Below are 22,470 nucleotides of genomic sequence, written 5' to 3'. Positions count from 1 at the left end.
GGGAGATTATCGCATCCCCTCTTACCACCCCTTCTTTTGACACATCTGTGATTGAGATCAGAACCACCATGGCCAGAAATGAAATAAAACATTTTTCGTTTGGGTGATTGAGAAAAATATTTCAGACACACTGCCATTCAAAATCAACGTGAAAAGGCCTCATGGGTTGGCATAATGGGCACCAGTGAAACCACCTCTCAAGACATTGAATGTGACTGCAACCCTGTGGAGTGTAATGCAATTGCAATTTTTGCTCTGGTGTACTTGTTGGAACCACTATGGACTGTTCAAAAACCATTTGTTGAAATTGAATGGTAATCTGAAGTATCAAAGACTTTTGATGCTTTTTCAGCCTCCTGTTTCATGCCCCTCTCTGCATCATGATAGTGGAGGGTGGGGCAGGGGGGGGGGGGGGGGAGAAGGGGAAGGGGGTGTGACACTGACAAATGCATCAATAAAACAGTAAAGAGTCCTGTAAAACTGCCGAGATCGACAGCACCCTCAGTGCCACCAACACACCTTTGTTGAGCACTTTGAAAATGTACCTGCAGAGGGAGAACCCATGATGTATTCCTAGATTCCTGTAGGTGGGAGACACCTTCACAGCCCCTCAGATTCTGCACATCTGCCAGCAGGTGCTAGAGCACTCATAGTTACACTCAGCTGAAGGGTGTCAAGGCATTGCCTGCCTGCAGGTGCCTAGGAAACTGTCACTGTAGCAGTATGTTTTTAAGTGTTCAACAAAGATGCATAGGTGGCAACAAGAATGTTACCAAACTTCATGGTCTTAGAGGGATCCTTTGCCATTTTATTCATGGATATGTCAATGTCATATCCCCCCTCTCCCCTCCCCTCCAGTTCCCATGATCACACAATAGAAGGATGCAAAACAGAAGGGATGAAAAAGTATAAACATCCTTTTCTGCTTTGGATCACATTAAAATTTCATCAGATGGTGTTAAACTGTCCCTAGTGATTCCACTCTGCTCACCAGAGCAAAAATTGCACTCATGCTACACTCCACTGTGATCACATTATTGGGGTTGCAGGCCTACAATTTCCTTAGAGAAGGATTGAAGAGCGTGGAGAGGGGATGTCAACAGTGTCAGAGGTTGTCAAGAACATTGTCCTGTTCTTATTACCCTGCAAATTGTTGTTTTTGAATCAAAATATGTGGGCATAAGTGCCCCAAGGGAAGGAATGATTTCATTGGTACACCTTATTCCATTCACTGAGGCCTTTTTGTGTAGATTTGTGTAGATTTGTGTAGTGGCAGTGTGTCTGAAATGTTTCCATCAGCTACCCTCAAGAAAACGGCATGATTTTGATGCTGTATGTTGCAGTTCTGACCTTTTTCACAGTGTCATCAAAAGAAATGGTGAAATGTGGATAAGAGGGGTAGTGATTATCTTCCCATCATCTGACGTATCTGTGGTGACATTGGACAGAATTGTGACTGGTGCAGTTTTGTGCCAATTTGACATCATTAACCCATATTCACCTCACATGAACTTCTCAATTCTTCCCTTTTTTCATGTGTCTTGACACCTTGTTGTCTGAAGCATCACTGAGTTCAAGAGTGACATTACAGGATGTCATGTTTCTGCACTGTTACAGAGGAAGATTGTGTACACTATTGAGCCAAATTTCAAACTTCTGCAGCACACTTGGAGACAATAATGTGATTTTAGGAAAATGACCTTTTAATTGCATTGCACAATATAGATAGAGCAGTGAAAAAATATAATGTAAAGACGATATGATTGTAAAGGTAAAGGATATGTCTGTATTTATCAAAATATGAAACAGTATAGCACACATTTACAACTTCTCCATGCCTGTGGCATCGAAAAGTCTTTGGTTACACCAGTCACGCACATACTTCATATTTCTTTGTATAGACACAAGAGCATATTGCTTCCAATTCATATCTTCTTTTTCGCCACTTTTTTATTTACATAAATACTTAAAATCCTTTGAAGTAATGTAAAGTTGAAATGTAAATGAGTACCCATATCTGACACTGAGCTTCTTGCAAGTAATGACTTCTCTAGATGTCATTGCCAAGTTATTTGTCTTAATCTTACGAACATTTCAGTGTATAAAGTTATGTCAACACCTGATGTGTTGTAAAAATTGACATCACATGCTATAGGACAACAGCATTTAAACAATTGTTTTTAAATTCTTGGCAAAATTCTGTTATATATTTGTCCTACCAGTTTAATTGGAATTGTGAATTAAAATCAGATAATATCCTCCATATGGATTGATTAGCTACAGTATCTGATGAAGGAGGTATGTTAATAGTCAACACTTCAGTTCAAATAAATCACTGCTACACTACTCCTATGTTGACAAAGTGGGGTTAGAAAATGTATATCTTACATATCTTATTTCAAAATATTCAGATTGACATTAATGTCTGATGTTTTTCTTGGTTCAGTATTAAATTCAACAAAACTTCTAATTAATGGATTTATCACAAAACCATATCATAAAGATACACCAAAATGTAATGCACTTATTATTTTTAGGAAACTAGAGTCTAATTCAGCTATGTGTTTAATTACTTATTTCTACTTTTCCTTGATGTGGGTCACTGAAGTGTTTTTATAGTGTGGTATTAGTTATGCCTAACTATGTATTGGTTTGTGCAACAGCTTGCTCAACTTTATTTCCTTGAGCATCTACAGTTGCATTTAATTCGGTTTTTAAATTATCATTAGTAATCTCAAATCTTTGATGTAACTCACTGATTACCTTTTCTCTTGCCTTTGCATTCATCTTTTCATATGTAATTTGCACCTAATTTAGCAGTTAACTGTTCTGTATAAGTCTTAAATAACTCTTCTAAAAGTTGCTCCATACTCCTGGTTAACACAGGCAAAACAAAAGTTAGTTTAAAATCTTCTCTCTAGCAATCATAAATGTATAAAAATATATCTTCATTAAGAATAAAAGCTTTGATTTTGAACACCAAAACACCTTCCTTATCACACCCCCTCCCATTACAACCACAAAATAAAAAATTTAAAAAGTGAAATTTTTAAGAATACAGTTGGCTGTGACACAGCTCAGCAAATTCTTGCACATCTTGCCAAGTCACGATGATGATGATGAGAATCCAGATCACTGTGTGGGGCACATTGCATTGCTGTAGGTTGATGAGCAGCAGAAGTCATTACCACTGTCTGCTGGGGCATCATTTCGGAACAGATGAAACTGTCATAATCCTTCCTATTCTTGGTCAATAATCTTCATATTCATAGGCTTAGTAGAACTTCTTCTGCAGCCTGTATAATTATATAATGTCAATTAATGTAATTAACGTTTACTGACATCATTTTCTTATTGTTGTTGTTGTGGTCTTCATTCCTGAGACTGGTTTGATGTAGCTCTCCATGCTACTCTATTGTGTGCAAGCTTCTTCATCTCCCAGTACCTACCGCAACCTACATCCTTTTGAATCTGCTTAGTGTATTCATCTCTTGGTCTCCCTCTACAATTTTTACCCTCCACGCTGCCCTCCAATACTAAATTGGTGATCCATGGATGCCTCAGAACATGTCCTACCAACCAATCCCTTCTTCTAGTCAAGTTGTGTCACAAACTTCTGTTCTCCCCAATCCTATTCAATACTTCCTCATTAGTTATGTGATCTACCCATCTAATCTTCAGCATTCTTCTGTAGCACCACATTTCAAAAGCTTCAATTCTCTTCTTGTCCAAACTATTTATTGTCCATGTTTCACTTCCATACATGGCTACACTCCATACAAATACTTTCAGAAACGACTTCCTGACACTTAAACCTATACTCGATGTTAACAAATTTCTCTTTTTCAGAAACGCTTTCCTTGCCATTGCCAGTCTACATTTTATATCCTCTCTACTTCGACCATCATCAGTTATTTTGCTCCCCAAATAGCAAAACTCCTTTACTACTTTAAGTGTCTCATTTCCTAATCTAATTCCCTCAGCATCACCCGACTTAATTCGACTAAATTCCATTATCCTCGTTTTGCTTTTGTTGATGTTCATCTTATATCCTCCTTTCAAGTCTTTCTTCTTAAATTTCTTTATCTGGAATGCCTATAATGGCTTTTGCACTTAATCCAAAATTTGGCTGTTGACTCAGTTGTCACTAACAACAGTGATTATTATTTAATAAAGTGCAGCCAAATAGCCATATACAGTTACTTTTGTTAACATTTTACATTTAGATTTTACAGTTTTGCATATTGATTTACAAGTTTCACTCTTTTATTGCACAGTTCTATGTGATTATCATTCACAGGCTTCATTATACAGTTCACACACGCATGTTGTGGTTGGGTCATGATAATTTTTGTGTTTGCAAATTAGATGATGAAAGCCATGAATAGATAATCTAGTTACGACATGTTGCATTTCGAAGTTTGGTGCTGTCCATGAGCGGTTCATCATTGCTTCAGTTTCATAGATCTCCAGCCATACTTTATCTTGTTTATCCTCCATGACCTTCAGTTGGTTTCTGTAAGCCTTGGTGTGTGGCATCATATATTGAAGTTTGATGTCTTCGATTAGAAATGTCTCTCTTGCTAGCAGGTACACTAGTCTAGATCCTGTTGTCTTTAAGAAACCTAGTGCTCTTTTTAGATAAGTCGATTTTATCTTTTCTAGTGTTTCTGGATTTTTTCTGTCAGGTGGTCCAATGTAACCTCCACTGCATAGGCCAGGATTGGCAAGATTTTTGTGTTGAATAATTTCATGGCCGTTTCTAGACTGAGTAGGCAGATGTTTTTGATGTCCTGTATTGCTATTTTTGCTTTGGTTGCACGTTCTGTTTTATGTTTTGTGAAGCATTTGGCTGTTTGTTGCAATGTCACCCCTAGGTATTTAAAGTGTGATGAGATTTTTATTTTTATTTTTTTGTCCTTGATGTTGATTTCCGCTTTCCTGGGTGTTTTACCTCCTTTTCTGAAAATCACCATTTCAGTCTTTGTTATGTTTACGTGTAGTTTGTGTTCACTGCACCATTTATCTATTTTCTCAATGATTTTCTGCAGCTTCTGTATATCTGTTGATCGTGTGGCTATGCCATCAGCATATGCATATATGTATACATCTTCTTCATTTTCTCCAATTCACAGTACTTCTTCAGAGGCAACAATGTACAGCAAAAGGCTCATTGGGTTACCCTATAAAACTCCAATCAATTTCAAAATGAGGTTCGAAAAAGAGAGGTTGTCTGATATTGTGATTAAGTTGTACTCGAGGATTGACTTGATTATTCTTGCCCATACACTATCTTCTCCCATTGTGTCTTCCACTTTTTGGACTATGAGATCTCTTTCCAGTAGATGAAAGGCTTTGGTAAAGTCTGTAAACACTGGGTAGAACATATTTTCTTTTGTAGCACTTTGTCGATGTTGTTTAGAAGAAACTTGAGTGCCATGTTGATCTTCCAGACCTGAAACCCATTTGTGGTTCTGGGAGGTGACTGTCCACACAGGCTTTGATTTTTTGTGTAATTATCTTTGCTAACATCTTTAACTGAGTACTTTCTAGGGCTATGCCTTTGTACTTGTTTGTGTCCGTTGGGTCTCCACTATCTTTGTAGAGAACTTTTATTATCGAGTGTCTCCATTGGGTCAGAATTCTTCCACTTTCCTGACATTTGTTGAATACTTTGATCCATACATGTTGGAGAGCCTCCTTCGCATCTTTTATATGTTCATTATATATATTATCGGATCCTGCTGCTTTCTTGTTCTTCAGTGTTTTTATTACTTCTTTTACATCTTCTTCTCTTAGAGGTTCCCATACATTTTCTTTTTCCTTTGTTTGATGTTGTTCCTCTTTCTTTGGAGGTGTTTGGATTCCTCGTTTGTTCAGTATCTTACTGGAGTGGTCTTCCCATTCCTTCATGTCTATATTTGGTGTATGAGCCAGTCTTCTTGGTCTTGCTGCTATGTATGGGTCTTTCGCTGCATCATCCGCTTCTCTTTTTATACATTCTTTTTTTTGTCTCTTCTGTTAGTTTTTTTGGAGCTTTTCCTCTCTTCTACGTATAGTTTGCATGTTTCCTCATTGTGCTGGTTTCTTAATCTGTGGAGCATTCTTAGAACAGTGTGCCTTTTGCTTTAGCATTCAGCATCGAACCATCTTTTTGCTGTCCTTGTTTTTGGGTTTGTTTGTATCAAGGGATTTTTTAAGAGGTCTTCTATTTTGTCTGTTGCTTTTTCAAGGTCTCCTTCCTTTATTTAAGGTTCTATTTGTGTTATTTGTTCTTGTTGGTTTGTTATTTTCTCTTTCTGTGGTTTGGTGTCTTGTTCTTGCTGGTGGTGAGGTGACATTATTTATTTTTATCTTCATTGGAATTTGCTTTCATATAGGAGTGATGGAGTCATGCCATATTGGTTGAATACTTCCTTTTATTTCTCCATTTGTTAATGCGATATCAATGGTGTTCTTCCCATTGTGGCATATATATGTAGGTATTTGTCTATCATTCAGTAGGGTGAAACTATCTTCTTCTTGGGTTTCATTGACTAGTCTTGTTTTTATAGTTCTCTGCATCTATTCTGCAGCTGAGATCGCCTGCAATAATGGTGGATTTGCTGTCACATTGTTTGATGAGTGTGACTATTTCATCAATTATTTCTACTGGGTTTGTGTGTGGTTGGGTTTGTGGTGACTTATGAGATGAGAAACAGTACCTTGGCAAAATAGGGGCAAGCTGAGCTTATATAAATACTTCTCATATGTCTGCTTGTGTCTGTGTATGTGCGGATGGATATGTGTGTATGTGTGTGCGAGTGTACACCTGTCCTTTTTTTTTTCCCCTAAGGGAAGTCTTTCCGCTCCCGGGATTGGAATGACTCCTTACCCTCTCCCTTAAAACCCACATCCTTTCATTTTTCCCTCTCCTTCCCTCTTTCCTGACGAAGCAACTGCCAGTTGCGAAAGCTCGTAATTCTGTGTGTGTGTTTGTGTGTTTTGTTCATGTGCCTGTCTGCCGGCGCTTTCCCGCTTGGTAAGTCTTGGAATCTTTGTTTTTAATATATTTTTCCCGTGTGGAAGTTTCTTTCTATTTTATTTACTTCTCATTTTTGACAGATGAATGCAGTCTGACAACTGGCAACTTTTTTTTTTTTTAGGGAGGTGGGGGTGGGGGGGAGGGGGGGGAGGCAGCCCTATTGGCGAACTGCTTGCTTCCCGGCCTCTGACAACCCAGTTCTACCACTCATTGTCTGAACTGAGTTATTAAAGAAAATTACAATCTGACACTGTGTTTCCTTGCCCAAGTATGCTTAGTTTGCACAAAGGTCTTTGTTGTAACTTGTATTTCAGCTTTACGCACTATTCGTGAAAATCTTAATACATTATTTTTTAATTGGATAGATAAAAAATCTACTCACCAAGCTGCAGTAGAAGGAAGAGCGGTGAAGGAAAAAGACTGGAGAGGTCTAGGAAAAGGGTAGATTTCAGGAAAATCACCCAGAACTGCAGGTCAGGGGAGACTTAGTGTACGGGATGAGAAGGATAGACTGATTGTGGAGACTGCATTGTACGAGTTTTGAAAACCTGGAACTTAAAGGTGGAAGACAGGGTAATATTCAGACAGAGTTTAATTCTTCAACATCATGCATTAGTTAATAAGAATGAAAAGCTAACTACATTGTTCATAACAGAGGTGGGAGGGGGTGGTGAAAAATAGCCAGGAAAGACAATGAAAGATATAGAAAACTAAAATGGAGTGAAGCAAAGAGTAGTTACTGTGAAGAAATGCTAAGATGGAAGACGTTAAGTTAAATTAAGACCAGGTGGGTGGCAATAATTAAGGACATGTTGCAGTGCTAGTTTCCACCTGCAGAGTTCTGAGAAACTGATGTATGAGGGAAGAATCCAGATGGCGCATATGGTGAAATAGGTGCCGAGGTCATGAATGTCATGTTGTAGAGTGTGCTCTGCAACAGGGTATTGTGAGTTGCCAATATACACCCTCTGCCCATGCCCATTCATCCTAATTGATAATTTGGGGGCAATCATACCGATGTTGAAGGCCGAACAGTGTTTACATAACAGCTAGTGTATGACATGTCATTTCGCAGGTTGGCTCTCCCTTTAATAGTATATGTTTTGTCAATTACAGGACTGTTATAAAGTGGTGGTAGGAGGCTGCATAGGGCAAGTCTTGCTGCGGGGTTGGTCAAGGGGTAGGACCCATAGGGTTGGGAGATGGTGAAGAAAGAGCATAAGGTCTGACAAGAATACTGCAGAGATTGGGAGGGCAACAGTAAGCTATTCTAATTGGTGGTGGGCAAAATTTTGTACGGAATCGATCTCAAGAGCATGGTTTTAGGAAGGCATGGCACTGTCGAAGTAGCTGACTAACACATTTCAGACCAGGATAATACTGAGTCACCACTGGTGTGCTCTGAAGTTGTTTTTTGGAGAGATCAACACTACCAAGATTGGATGTGATAGCCCAGGAAATCTGCTTTTTAACTAGGCTGTTGGGGTAATTATGTGCAGTGAAAGTTGAGGTGAGAATGGTGGTGTATTGCTGTAAAGAGTCTGCAGCTGAATAAATAAGTCTGCCTTGGATGCCATGGCTGTACTGGAGGGAACGTTTGACATGGAAAGGATGGCAACTATCAAAATGTAAGTACAGGTTTTTTTTGGGGAAGTTTAATGTGGATGGAAGTGTATAGCTGGCCTTCAGTGAGGATGAGATCAACATGAAGAAAAGTGTTATGGAATTCAGAAAAGGGCCATTTGAAGTTTAATTGGGAGATTCCAGGAATCTTAGCAGGTCAGCCTCACCTTGAGTACATATGGCAAAGATGTCATCAATGTATTTAAACCAAACCAGGGGCTGAAGACTTATGGATCTGAGGAAAACCCCCTCCAAGCAACCCATTAAAAGGTTGGCATAGGAAGGAGCCATGGTTCCCTTGGCTGTACTCCTGATCTGTTTGTATGTCTGCCCTTCAAAGGTGAAGTAGCTGCTAGTAAGTATAAAGTTGATTAAAGTGAGTAGGAAGGATATCCTAGGTACTGAATCAGGTGGGTGCTGACGTGAAATGTTCAGCAGCAGACAGACCATGTACCTGGGGGATGTTGGTATAGAGGGAAGTGGCATCAGTGGTGACAAGCTAGGTATGTGGTGAGTGTGGGATGAGCACAGATTTCAGATGATCTAGGAAATGGTTGGTCTCTTTGATGTAGGAGGGGAGTCTTTGTACTATGGGTCGCAGGTCTTGATCAACTAAGGAAGATACATCTTTGGTGGGTGCTTTGAAGCCAGCAACTATAGAACGGCCAGAATGATTGGGTTTGTGGATCTTAGGAAAAAGGTAAAAGGTTGGGGTGCATGGTTTGGGTGGGATGAGAAGTTCTATGGATTGAGATGTTAGTCCTTGTGAGGGGCATGGTGTTTTAAGGAGGGCCTACAGGTAAGTTTGAATCACAGAGATGGTATCTTGATGTCAGACACTGTATGAACAGGCATCAGACTGCTGGCGTATACCTTCACTATCATACTTCTTTCAGTCAAGTACTACAGTGGTAGATCCTTTGTCTGCTGGGAGGATAATGATGGAGTCATCAGCTTTTAAGGAGCTTAGAGTGTGGAATTCTGCAGAGGACAGGTTAGGGTCATTGAGGAACCTGAGGAATGAAGGTGAAGCAATGCTGGATGTGAGGAATTCTCAGAAGGCTTGTAAGAGGTGATTTTGTGATAGTGGTGTGAACTGTTCAATGCAGGATTCAAGGTCAGGTTTGCTGTTGAAATGTTTTGGGATTGGGTTGAAAAGTGATATTTCCAGCGGGTCCTTCACCAAAGCAGCATGATCAAATGCAGGTTTATTGCTGAAAGTGAGACACTTAATAATACACATAGTTCAGGGTAGGAGAGTGCTTTAGATGAGAGGTTCAGGACGCTGTACTGTTGTGACTGATTCTTGGGATTATGGATTATTCTTGGTCTGGAAGATAGTGATGAAGGCTGTTGGATGTTAAGGAAGTTGGCAAAGCTCGCTTTGTAGGAGAGGAGTGGTGGTTGATGGTATGGCTGTTTAGGAAGCTGCAGACAGGAAGGGACACTCCACTGTTCAGGCTGTTTAGGGGAAGGTGGGATAGCTTTTTGGCATGAAGTCGGGCATGTTGTTGCAGTTTCAAGATGGTTTGGTGGATGATACCATTCAAGGAAACATGTGGGGCAGATAAGTGCAGGATTTTGCAGAAGGAGAGAAGTCTAGTAGAGTGGAAATTGGCCTATGAGGCATATAGGTCACAGATTAGCCAGATAAGAGCAAGAGATTGTTGTATTTGAAACTGTAAAAGAGCCCAGTGTAGAGTAGGATTTCAACCAGAGAAAAGGGCTATCAGTGTTTGGCCTTTTGGAGTAACTCCAAGAGACAAGCAAGTTTCAAGAAACAGAATGTGGGACCTTAGTTGTGATAGTGCAAAGGCATGGTTTTTGAAAAGATGGGATGTAATATGAGATGGGATTCGTCATGGCAAGAAAGGACAGTCTGGAGAGTTAGAAACTGTGGGAGTAGCAAAAATAAATAAATACACTCCTGGAAATGGAAAAAAGAACACATTGACACCGGTGTGTCAGACCCACCATACTTGCTCCGGGCACTGCGAGAGGGCTGTACAAGCAATGATCACACGCACGGCACAGCGGACACACCAGGAACCGCGGTGTTGGCCGTCGAATGGCGCTAGCTGCGCAGCATTTGTGCACCGCCGCCGTCAGTGTCAGCCAGTTTGCCACGGCATACGGAGCTCCATCGCAGTCTTTAACACTGGTAGCATGCCGCGACAGCGTGGACGTGAACCGTATGTGCAGTTGACGGACTTTGATCGAGGGCATATAGTGGGCATGCGGGAGGCCGGGTGGACGTACCGCCGAATTACTCAACACGTGGGGCGTGAGGTCTCCACATTACATCGATGTTGTCGCCAGTGGTCGGCGGAAGGTGCAAATGCCCGTCGACCTGGGACCGGACCGCAGCGACGCATGGATGCACGCCAAGACTGTAGGATCCTACGCAGTGCCGTAGGGGACCGCACCGCCACTTCCCAGCAAATTAGGGACACTGTTGCTCCTGGGGTATCGGCGAGGACCATTTGCAACCGTCTCCATGAAGCTGGGCTACGGTCCCGCACACCGTTAGGCCGTCTTCCGCTCACGCCCCAACATCGTGCAGCCCGCCTCCAGTGGTGTCGTGACAGGCGTGAATGGAGGGACGAATGGAGACGTGTCGTCTTCAGCGATGAGAGTCGCTTCTGCCTTGGTGCCAATGATGGTCGTATGCGTGTTTGGCGCTGTGCAGGTGAGCGCTACAATCAGGACTGCATACGACCGAGGCACACAGGGCCAACACCCGGCATCATGGTGTGGGGAGCGATCTCCTACACTGGCCGTAAACCTCTGGTGATCGTCGAGGGGACACTGAATAGTGCACGGTACATCCAAACCGTCATCGAACCCATCGTTCTACCATTCCTAGACCGGCAAGGGAACTTGCTGTTCCAACAGGACAATGCACGTCTGCATGTATCCCGTGCCACCCAACGTGCTCTAGAAGGTGTAAGTCAACTACCCTGGCCAGCAAGATCTCTGGATCTGTCCCCCATTGAGCATGTTTGGGACTGGATGAAGCGTCGTCTCACGCGGTCTGCACGTCCAGCACGAACGCTGGTCCAACTGAGGCGCCAGGTGGAAATGGCATGGCAAGCCGTTCCACAGGACTACATCCAGCATCTCTACGATCGTCTCCATGGGAGAATAGCAGCCTGCATTGCTGCGAAAGGTGGATATACACTGTACTAGTGCCGACATTGTGCATGCTCTGTTGCCTGTGTCTATGTGCCTGTGGTTCTGTCAGTGTGATCATGTGATATATCTGACCCCAGGAATGTGTCAAAAAATAAAGTTTCCCCTTCCTGGGACAATGAATTCACGGTGTTCTTATTTCAATTTTCAGGAGTGTAAATAAGCAGAGTGTGGAAAAGGCAGAAAAATGGAAGAAAAGCAAGGAAAAAAGCCAGAAAAATTAGAAAAATGTATACAAAAATCATTAATAAGAGATAATGATTGGGTGATCTATATGATATGAAAAAAAGATTGGAAAAATTGATTGGGAAAGTCGTGAAACAGACAAAATTTTAAGAACTGGGGAAGCAGAAAGCGAAAATCTACATATTACTCTGTCTTCCACCTTTAAGCTCCAGGTTTTCAAATCTTGTCCGATGCAGTCCCCAGCCATCAGTCTTTCCTTCTCATTCCATGCAGTAAGTCTCCTCTGACCCATGGTTCTGGTTAACTTTCATGAAATATATACCTTTTCCTAGACCTCTCCAGTCCGTTTCGTTCACACATCTTCCTCCCCCTTCAATGCTGCTGCCTGAAGAAGGAGCCACTGGCTCCAAAAGCTTGCCAATTACAACAGTCTCTTATGTGTGTGTTCTAATGCTACTTGGCGAGTAGATTTTTTCATCTATCCAATTAAATAATTTTGTTAGTAATTGAGTGTTTTCATTGTTAGTACATTATTTACATGATCACCACAAAGAAGCTACTAAGTGCGTGTCCTTGAAATTCTCTGAAATTTCACAGTGCTACGTGTTGGAAGCCATAATTTCCTAAGATCTCTACATTGGCTGAAAAATATAGAACAATACTTATTATTATTTAGAATGATTATTCTTATTTTTTGATAATGCGTGGAGTTGCGTTACTTACAAAACACAATCTTCACTTGTCGCACCATAAACTCTCTGTGCTTTGTCCACTGCCCTATATACCTCAAAGAATGTTCTAAGGAAAACTTAAAAACATGATAATTAAATTATATTAAAAACAAAGATTCCAAGACTTACCAAGCGGGAAAGCGCCGGCAGACAGGCACATGAACAAAACACACAAACACACACACAGAATTACGAGCTTTCACAACTGGCAGTTGCTTTGTCAGGAAAGAGGGAAGGAGAGGGAAAAATGAAAGGATGTGGGTTTTAAGGGAGAGGGTAAGGAGTCATTCCAATCCCGGGAGCGGAAAGACTTCCCTTAGGGGAAAAAAGGACAGGTGTACACTCGCACACACACACACACACACACACACACACACACACACACACACACACACACACACACACATATCCATCCGCACATACCAATACATACATACCATGCCGTTGGATATGTGTGTGTGTGTGTGTGTGTGCGAGTGTACACCTGTCCTTTTTTTCCCCTAAGGGAAGTCTTTCCGCTCCCGGGATTGGAATGACTCCTTACCCTCTCCCTTAAAACCCACATCCTTTCATTTTTCCCGCTCCTTCCCTCTTTCCTGATGAAGCAACTGCCAGTTGCGAAAGCTCTTAATTCTGTGTGGGTGTTTGTGTGTTTTGTTCTTGTGCCTGTCTGCCGGCGCTTTCCCGCTTGGTAAGTCTTGGAATCTTTGTTTTTAATATATTTTTCCCATGTGGAAGTTTCTTTCTATTTTATTTACATCATTGATAATTAAATTATAATTGTAACTCTGTGTACACTCCCTCAGAGGGCAGGAATGTAGTCACAATTTAAAAGTGATGTGGGCTTGGAAATAGTGTACTCATGTTCAGAAAAAAGAAACCACATCAGTTTATCTTCTTATGGAGATTATGTGGTGAGGATTACCATGGGCAGGAGGAAGGGGGTGCAGTAACAGATAACTTCAGCAGCCTGAGAGTTGTCTCAGAGATTAAGGAAGTTGAAAAGGCAAGGAAAGGTAAAGCCATTTAGCATCTACTCTGATGGTGACTCAGAACAGAAGAACTCTGTTTTGCAAGTGCAGCTCAAGAGAGCCCATAAGTCAGATGATCATGCGGTAGGATTTGGTTGGCAGAGTCACTTTACTCATGACAATTCATCTTTCTCCTGCATAAATTGGTTTATTGTCGTTGCATAGGAGGGAAGGAAATGAACAAAAACACAGACTTTTGTAAAATTTAAGTAATAAAAATTTCTTGCATTTAGGGTCTTAAACATTTCCCTAATTCTAAAATGTAAACTTTCACGGCTTTTCTTACTTCTGTTGCCCCACAGTGGAGCAATAGTGGACAACAGCAACCAACAATGGCCAGTTGCACTTGAACTTTGGAAACATGTGACAACAGATGTAGAAACAAACTTTTACAGCAGTCTGCAGAAAGCTTGGGGTGTGAATCAGATATGCATAGAAAGCACTCCTCCATCCCTCTTCAGTGTGTCCTCAGCAGATGGGGACAAAGAATTTGGTTTCTACAAGAAATGCATTCAACTACAGCACAATTTTCCTGGAATATCAAATGGACTCTTTTTAATACCAGGAAATCCATTAAAATTTGAGGAGGTTTCATTGTAAATTCATTAGGAATGCATAAGACATTGTACGTAACAAATTATGAATGTGTCAAATGTCCAGTGTTGGGAAGTCTTGTGAATATTTCGCTAAATTGTCACTACATGAGTGTGTGTAAATCTGTGCAGGTACTATGATGTGAGCACACCTGGCTCCTCCATGAGCCCAGCCTCCTCCAGCTGTCTACAGTCTCCATGCTCATTCACACTTGATTCACCATCTCCACCGCCAACTACAGCTGACTTCTGTGAATTTTTTCAGGCATCTGGCAATGTTTTTGAGAAGGATTTCTCGAACCTCACACTTTCAGGTATTTGTTCTTTATTTTGACTGTCTGATCCTGGTTCATTCTTACTAAAACCTTAATGCTTTCTTGCCGCTGCTTTATAAAATATACAATGACAAGTAAATACTCCCAACTGTACTGATTACTCAGGAAAATGACTCACAACAACTGGCTGCAGCAGAAGGTGTTGTGAAAGATGTTGGCCTCAGATTGTTTTAAACAGTATCATGTAAAGGAAAGTTATGACACTTAATGAGAGAATCTAACGCAGATTATAAATTTGTGTATCTCTTTTTCAAAATAGTATCAGTTTGTAAATGTTAATTGTAGAACAAAAACATGGTATACAAATATAAATGTAGAAGTTCACATGATGTACTTCTGTAAATAATTTTCCTCTGATTCCTTCATATCCTAAATAACAAATGTCAAAAATGAGGTGGATGAGTGCATATATGGAGGAATTAGAGGTGTAAGTATAGTGGTTCTGGAAAGCATTAAATATTGGGTATTCAGTGACTGTTGTGGCAATAATTTCATAAAATTTTTGATTATGTTTACAATTTTCATTATTCACCCCTGAAAATTTATTTTTTACTTTCAAAGATAGGGAACAACGAGAACTGTATGAAGCAGCAAAAATCATTCAAAAGGCATACCGTTCATATAAAGGCCGAAAGAAGTTGGAGGAACAGGATAAAGAAAGAGCCGCTGCAGTACTTATACAAAACTACTATCGTCGGTATAAACAGGTAATCACCTTATACATTTTAACTGTGATAAACATATTAGTATAAATTATTGTATTTCACTTTCTGTACACTTGTGACTGGTGCAATATATATTTTACTCACTTTGAAGAGATAAGACCATGAATTCCTAGATATACATTTACTATTTTTTAGTGACTCTATTTTATATAGAGTATTTTCAAAATTATTCATCACAGTGAATTTCTTTCGTCCAGTTAGCGTTCCCTTTATGCTTTGTTTTCAAAAATCCCATTCTTAAAGTTGTGCAATTTCTTTGTTCCTTGCTATCGGCCTCCCTTGGCCAACTCTTGTTTTTGGCAATCCCAGTGGTATTAGTTATCAAGAACGGAAGGTATCTTTGAGTTTCTAGTCTTCTTCGCAGTTGGATAGCATTACCCTTAATCTCTTATGAAGAACATTCATAATTGTAATTTGAGAATTTTTCCTCACCTTAAGTGGAAAATCTTTAACAGAACAACTCCAAGACAGGATTTGGATTCAGCGGGATATCATTCAGAAGGCAGAAAAGGCATCTAAACTTCCAACAGGCACCAGGCACATGAACCTTTCAGGAACATTAAACCTAAACAGATCTCATTCTTCTTGACACAATTTTAACCTTCTGGGTCAACTGAGAAATTAAAGCTCGTTACTGCCATAATGAACAAACACAAAATTCTAATCATGGCCATTAAAAAACATTAGGAACAATGATCAAGACCCAGTGGGTAAGGACACCGAATTCATAAAGGAATACCAGGAAAACAATTCATGAATAGTTGCCTACAATGTGGAAATAGTTTCTAATAAATCTAATAGTCATTGACTTAATCATAGAATTTATATCTTAATCATGCAGACTTCTAGCCTTAACTTTGAAATCTACAAGTAAGCCACACACTCCCATAAAACAGAAAAATAATACCTTAAAAGACAAGGACACAGAAGAACTGGATATTCTGGAGCAAACCTTGATAAATGTTTCACCACCAGGCTTAAAATTCTACTTCATGATTTAATGGAGAACTGGGACAAGAAAGAAGATACTGACATATCATTGGAAAATTGCCAGCTCTTAAGCGAACCAACAGTAATGGTCAAAGATAAACTGAAATTTGCAGGAACCACAAACTTATCTCAAAGTTAATATACTATTGAAGGAAACCTCATGATTTAAAAGCCAAGGAACATGCAGACTGTAGAAAAGGCAAAGGCATTTAGGCTTTGGCCATAAGGTTAGTTTCTGGCCCATCCGACTGGTTAGCCTACTAGTTTGCGATAAATAACGCACAACGATATCTCCAGTGCTGAGATGACAAGATCTGTATTCATTTATTTGGCAATGAATACAGGATGTCTTTTAGATGCAGCATCTGTCAAGGCAAGGCTCACACAAAAACAAATAAGTGACTTGTTGACTGGTTACTAGAGGACTAACATGGAGAAAAAAAATTCTTTAGAATTAACGTGGGGAAATCAAGAACATGGAAAAAACTATATACTAAGAATAAACGGCACATAGTAATGGACACAACACAACACTTCTGGTGGCCAGCGCTAAACTAATTTGTCTGCACAAAATAAAATACTTGCGGCGTGACACACGGATGATGCACTTGTGAACCGAACTGCACTGCATTGCACTGTGCTGCACTACTAATTGTGGTCTCTAGAACAGCCTCCTCGGTGGGAGTGGAGTGCCATCCAGGAAGCGCCAGGAACTGGACGCACCGACCAGACCTTGTGGTGTGCTGGTCCCCTCGAACTGATTTCCTGGTCAGCTGAAGCTGCTGTAGCCGGACCAAGTTCTGGGTGAAGCTGTGTTCACTGAGTCTCAGTCTGGGGTGGCTCGATGAGGATGTAGGCTGGTTTGACCATATCAGTTGTAACAGTAGCTTGTTTTCCATCCACAAGAATATCCAGTGTGTGACATCCCCTACTGATGATTTGATGTCTCCTGTGTAAGGTGCAAGGAGGGCCAGTTTGAAGCCATCGGTTCGTAACATAACATGAGTGCACATCCTGATGTCTTTGTGTACAAAGGTGGCAACAGTTCCATGCCTAGACAGTTGCAGAGGCTGGATTTTCCTGACTTGATCACAAAGGTGACTGATGAAGATAGACAGGTCTACATCAGGCTGTGGAGTCATGTCTACAAATTCACCAGGCAGTCATAATAACCCTCCATACACTAGTCGTGCAGAGGAACTGCCTAGATCTGGGTTGTATGAGTTTTATTTGGACCATCAGGAGAGCTTCTGTCCACTCGGCATTGTGGAACATCAGGGCCACTTTCAAAGTGTGGTGCCGATACTCTATCATGCCGTTACTGTCTGGGTGGTAGCTGGTTGGTTGTGGTGGCTTATCCCACAGAACACTGTTAGCTTTGTGAACAAATCAGAGTCAAATTGTTTACCACAATCTCTGGTGATGTGCAAAGGACAGCCAAATCATGACACCCAGTTTAATATGAAGGCATATGCCAAGGTTTCTGCCGAGACATTGTGCACTGGAGCTGCCTCTGGCCAACATCTGAATCGGTTGATCATCGTCAGCTAATATCGATGACTGTTTGAAGGTGGTAATGGTCCCATGATGTCAATGTGTATGTGTGTAAAAAGGGTGGTGGTTTTAGGAAAGTGTCCAGTAGGTGCTTATGCATGCCAGCTGACCTTACTGTGCTGACACTGTATACAACATAGGGTCCACTCATGGCAGTCTTTCTTCATCCCTGGCCACATGAAGCAACCTGAGATTAGGTGTATTGTAGTTTGTGCTCCAGGATGGCACCGGTTATGCAAAGATGTGAACACATTTTTCCTGAATCTTGCAGGTAAAAGCGGTCATGGTTTAGCTGCAGACAAGTACAACTTGATGCCTGTGCCAGGAACGTTGACTAACTGCAGATCCAATGTAGATTTATTTTCGTGCAACAGTTATTGTAGTTCTGGGTCTGTAAGTTGTGCTTCTGCGAGTTCCATGTCATCCTTGGTGGAGACGCTGCTGACACGGGACAATCCGCTACTACATTCTCGATCCCGGATGTATGCTAGATGTTTGTGCTGAACTGCGCAATATACAGCAAGTGGTTGAGCTGCCTTGGTGAACACTTAATATTGTTCTGTCAAAAGGCATTTCTCAGCGGCTTATGGTCTGTGAATGTGGTGAACTCATGGGCCTCCAGCTGAGAATGGAAGTATTTGATTGCCTTGTATATTGCTAAGAATTCTCGGTAATAGGTGCTCCACATACACTGAGGCAGCAACAATTTCTTCGAAAAGAAGGCTAAAGGTTGCCATGTGTCATTGTTGTATTGTTGCAATGCTGCACCCACAGCTATCTGGCTTGCATCTACTACCAACGCTAATGGTGCACTTGGCTCAGGATGCATCTGCTATTGCTTGTTTAGCCCGTTCAAACACAGCTGTCATGCAGTCTGTCCACTGTATAGTTGTGTTCCCTTTGCATTTCGCACCTGCCAGCACAGCCGGTAATGGTTTCTAAATACCTGCTGCATGAGGTAAATGTCAGCAGTAAGAATTCCACATCCCCAAAAATCATTGCAGCTCCTTAACTGTGAATGGCTGTGAGATCTGTAGGATGGCTTCCACTTTGTCAGGTAATGGTAATGAGCCAGAAAGAGTGATTCGGTGACCAAGGAAATGTACTTGTGGTTGACCAAAAGTACATTTTTCTGTGTTGAGAATGATGCCGTATTTGTCTAGCCATTTAAAAACTTATATGAGATGCTGACAATGTTCTTCTGGCAAGACTGAACATACCAATATGTTGTTAAGGTATGCAAAACAGAATGACAGACCTTGCAACACTGAGTCGATAAATCTCTTCCATGTCTGCACAGTATTTCCGAGGCCAAAAGTCATGAATTTACTTTCAAACAGGTGCATAATTATGGCCGCCTTCAGAATGTCTTCTTTGGTGGTAAGTATTTGCGTATATGCCTTGGCCCAGTCCGATACACTGTACAGGTGGGCACCACTCAGCATGTAGTTATAATTACGGAGGAACAGAACTGGATAGTGATTGGGCACTGTACTGGTATTAAGTGCACGGATGCCAAGCACTGCACTTCTTAGGCATGAGACATAATGGCAATGACTAATGGCTACTGGATGGTTGCGTGATACCCTCTCGAATCATACTATCAAACTTGGCCTTGACAATAGCTAACCGATCCGGGGCTAACCATTGATGTCTACAGGATAATGGCGATCCCTCAGTGGTCTTTATATAGTGCACTGTGCTATACTTCACTTCCTTAGGCATACCAGGAGGTTTTGTCAGCACTGGAAAATCCCAAAGTAAGGTGGTGTACTCACTGTCTGCTGCTTCAATCAACTTGGCGGATTGGATGGTTGCGTGACACTAGAATCCTGTAGCCATCAGTCCAGTGGTTTGGTTGACAAGGTTTGTGTTGCAGTGATGTCAGGTAGAAGGTTGTAATGTGGAAGGAAGGTCACTCCTATTGTTGCCTCAGCACCATCTGTGATCGTGAAATCCCACACAAACACTGCATAGGCCTAAATCTAGTTCAAAATGATGTGTACCACACATCACAAAAGATGAATTGTTTGCAGCAGCTAGAGAGAACGACATATGCAGCCTACACCAGTGTAACATTGTTTGTGGGAGAATACACAGATCAGAGCCTGTGTCAATCAAATATTCCTTGCCTGTGTGCTGGTCACTCACAAACAGAAGGAGTAACACAGACTGGCAATTGGATGAAGAGTCTACACCCGATCGCCACTGACATTTGGGTATGTGCATGGTTTGGTACAACAATGAGCTTGATCACCAAATCTTCTGTGATACCAGCAAATCCCCTGCTGTGTTTCAGTCACAGGCACAGATGGGGCAGTTGATGATTTGCTGTGGGAGTGCTTCCGGTATCTTGGTCGGCCACAATCACTGTTGGTGTTACACCGAGACATCAATTGGCTAATGTGTTGCATGACCTTTTGCCATCAGAGCATTGTAATTGGGGCATGAAACTGTGGCTGACATGCTTTCACATTTCACATTTGTTACGTTAATAGGCACAGGTGAGATACTGTCCTGTATCTTGTCTGGTAGCTCTGCCACCTTGTCTAAAGGCATTTCCAACTGCGACACTATTATTACTTTGATGGCAAGTGGCAACTGACTGCTCCAGATGGTTCTCGGCAGGCTATCTGGCACAGTACCAGCATTCTGGGGATAAGTTCTGCCTTGAGCCAGTCATAGGCATTACTCTCTGGCAGCGCAGTAATCATGTCTTGCACTTCGGCTGCATACTGATGATTGAGCTGGCTCACAACCAGTGGAAAATTGGTAGCGTTGGTGGTTATTCCAGAGTAAAAGAAACTAACTTCAGCCTGTGCAAACTATAGCGCTGGATTGTGAGGCCAAAAGGGTGGTAGTCTAATGGCAAGTCTGGACACAGCAGGGTCAGTCACGGTCAGATTTTCCATCATATTACAGTATCACTTTATTTTGTGTGTCAGGCAGGTGATAAATCACGTCAGAGTCACCAGTTTGGCTGTAGGGCTAGGTTCTGGTCCATATGGCCAGTTAGCCTGCTAGTTTGCAATAAATAACGCACAATGATATCTCCAATGCTGAGATGACAAACATCTTTATTCATTTATTTGGCAATGAATACAGGATGTCTTTTAGATGCAGCATATGTCAAGGCAAGACTTGCGTGAATATGAATTAGTGACTTGTTGACTGGCTACTAAAGAACTAACATGGTGAAAAAAGGTACTTAAGAATTAATATGGAGAAAACAAGAACACGTAAAAAACTATATACTAAGAATAAACGGCACAGGGGAATGGACACAACACAGTGCTCCTGGAAGCCGGCACAAAACGAATTTATCCACACCAAATAAAATACTTGCGGTGTGAGACATGGGTGATGCACTTATGAACCAAACTGCACCTCATTGCACTGCACTACACTGCTAATTGTGATCATTACAAGGCCTTACCTGCTTTCATAAATTTCACCATTGTGCAATCTGAAACATTAAATTCACAGGTTGTGGCTACTATATTGTGAAGATCAAAATTAAATTAACCTCTGTGACAAAGAGCAAACCTCCAAATAAAAATAAGAGAATTAAAATAAAATGTGGGGCGCTACAGAAATCCGCAGAAGACTCTGTTGGCACCAGAGCAATACAAGAATTTATTATCAAATTAAAAGTAATAGCAAAAGAATTAGCAACAATAAATTCTGGGAAGAAAAAAGATTGGTGGAATGAAGAATGCAGCTAGTTGGAAGAGAAAAGACAGCAAGGTTGGATAAATTATCAGGCCCATAAAGCCAGAAAAATCAAATTAAGAATAATAAAATGAAGGCATCACACCCACAAAATCATCAGACAAATGAAACTTAAACATCTTAAAAACACTCCAGAAATGATGGATGAAAATTTCAAGAAAAAGAAATGGTAAGATTATTACAAAACATTTGGCAGTTAAAAAATATGTCCAACTTAAATGCTGAGAGAGAAATTAGGAAAGTTAGCATGTAGTAACCAAGAAAATGCAGAAATCCTTGCAGAGATTTTCAGCAAACTTTTAAAAAACATTTCAAGTAAATATGGCAGCATTCATTTTAACCACCTCTGATCTAATAGTTTGTCCAATGATCAGTGAGGCAGAACTCACAATCAGTGAACCAAAATATCACAGGGCATGTGACAAAAACCTAATCTATGCAGAAATTTGAAGAATGCAAGAAAACCTGAAATCATAATTCTCCACCAACATCTAGTCAAAATGTGGATCACAGAGAAAATTCCAGTGCACTGGACCACAGGAATAATCCATACAATTTTTTTTTTTTAAAAAAGAGATAAACCAACCAATGTAATTACAGAGAAGTAACCATTCTGGACTGCACATACAAATTTTTTCCCATATAATTTACAACATGATCAAAACCACTTTGAAGCACAAATTGGAGAATACCAGGAAGAATTTTGCCCCCTGCAGAAGCTGTCCAGAACACATCCTCAGCATGAGACTAGTAG

At 41.0% G+C, this 22,470-nt stretch overlaps 1 protein-coding gene across 3 annotated transcripts in view; it reads left to right on the top strand.

Annotated features, from left to right (window-relative positions):
- Positions 1-22,470, top strand: part of LOC126356325 (calmodulin-binding transcription activator 1) — a 1,852,577-nt gene that overhangs the window by 1,707,749 nt on the left and 122,358 nt on the right. For all 3 annotated transcript variants that reach the window (XM_050007298.1, XM_050007299.1, XM_050007300.1), the window contains exons 25-26: positions 14,513-14,694; positions 15,277-15,422. In XM_050007298.1, coding sequence (XP_049863255.1) covers positions 14,513-14,694; positions 15,277-15,422 — 328 coding nt within the window. The remainder of the gene's footprint in view (positions 1-14,512; positions 14,695-15,276; positions 15,423-22,470) is intronic.

This window comes from Schistocerca gregaria, chromosome 3 (genome assembly GCF_023897955.1).
Source record: "Schistocerca gregaria isolate iqSchGreg1 chromosome 3, iqSchGreg1.2, whole genome shotgun sequence".
In the NCBI taxonomy this organism is placed as follows: domain Eukaryota; kingdom Metazoa; phylum Arthropoda; class Insecta; order Orthoptera; family Acrididae; genus Schistocerca; species Schistocerca gregaria.
This window is presented reverse-complemented; position numbering and strand designations above follow the sequence as displayed.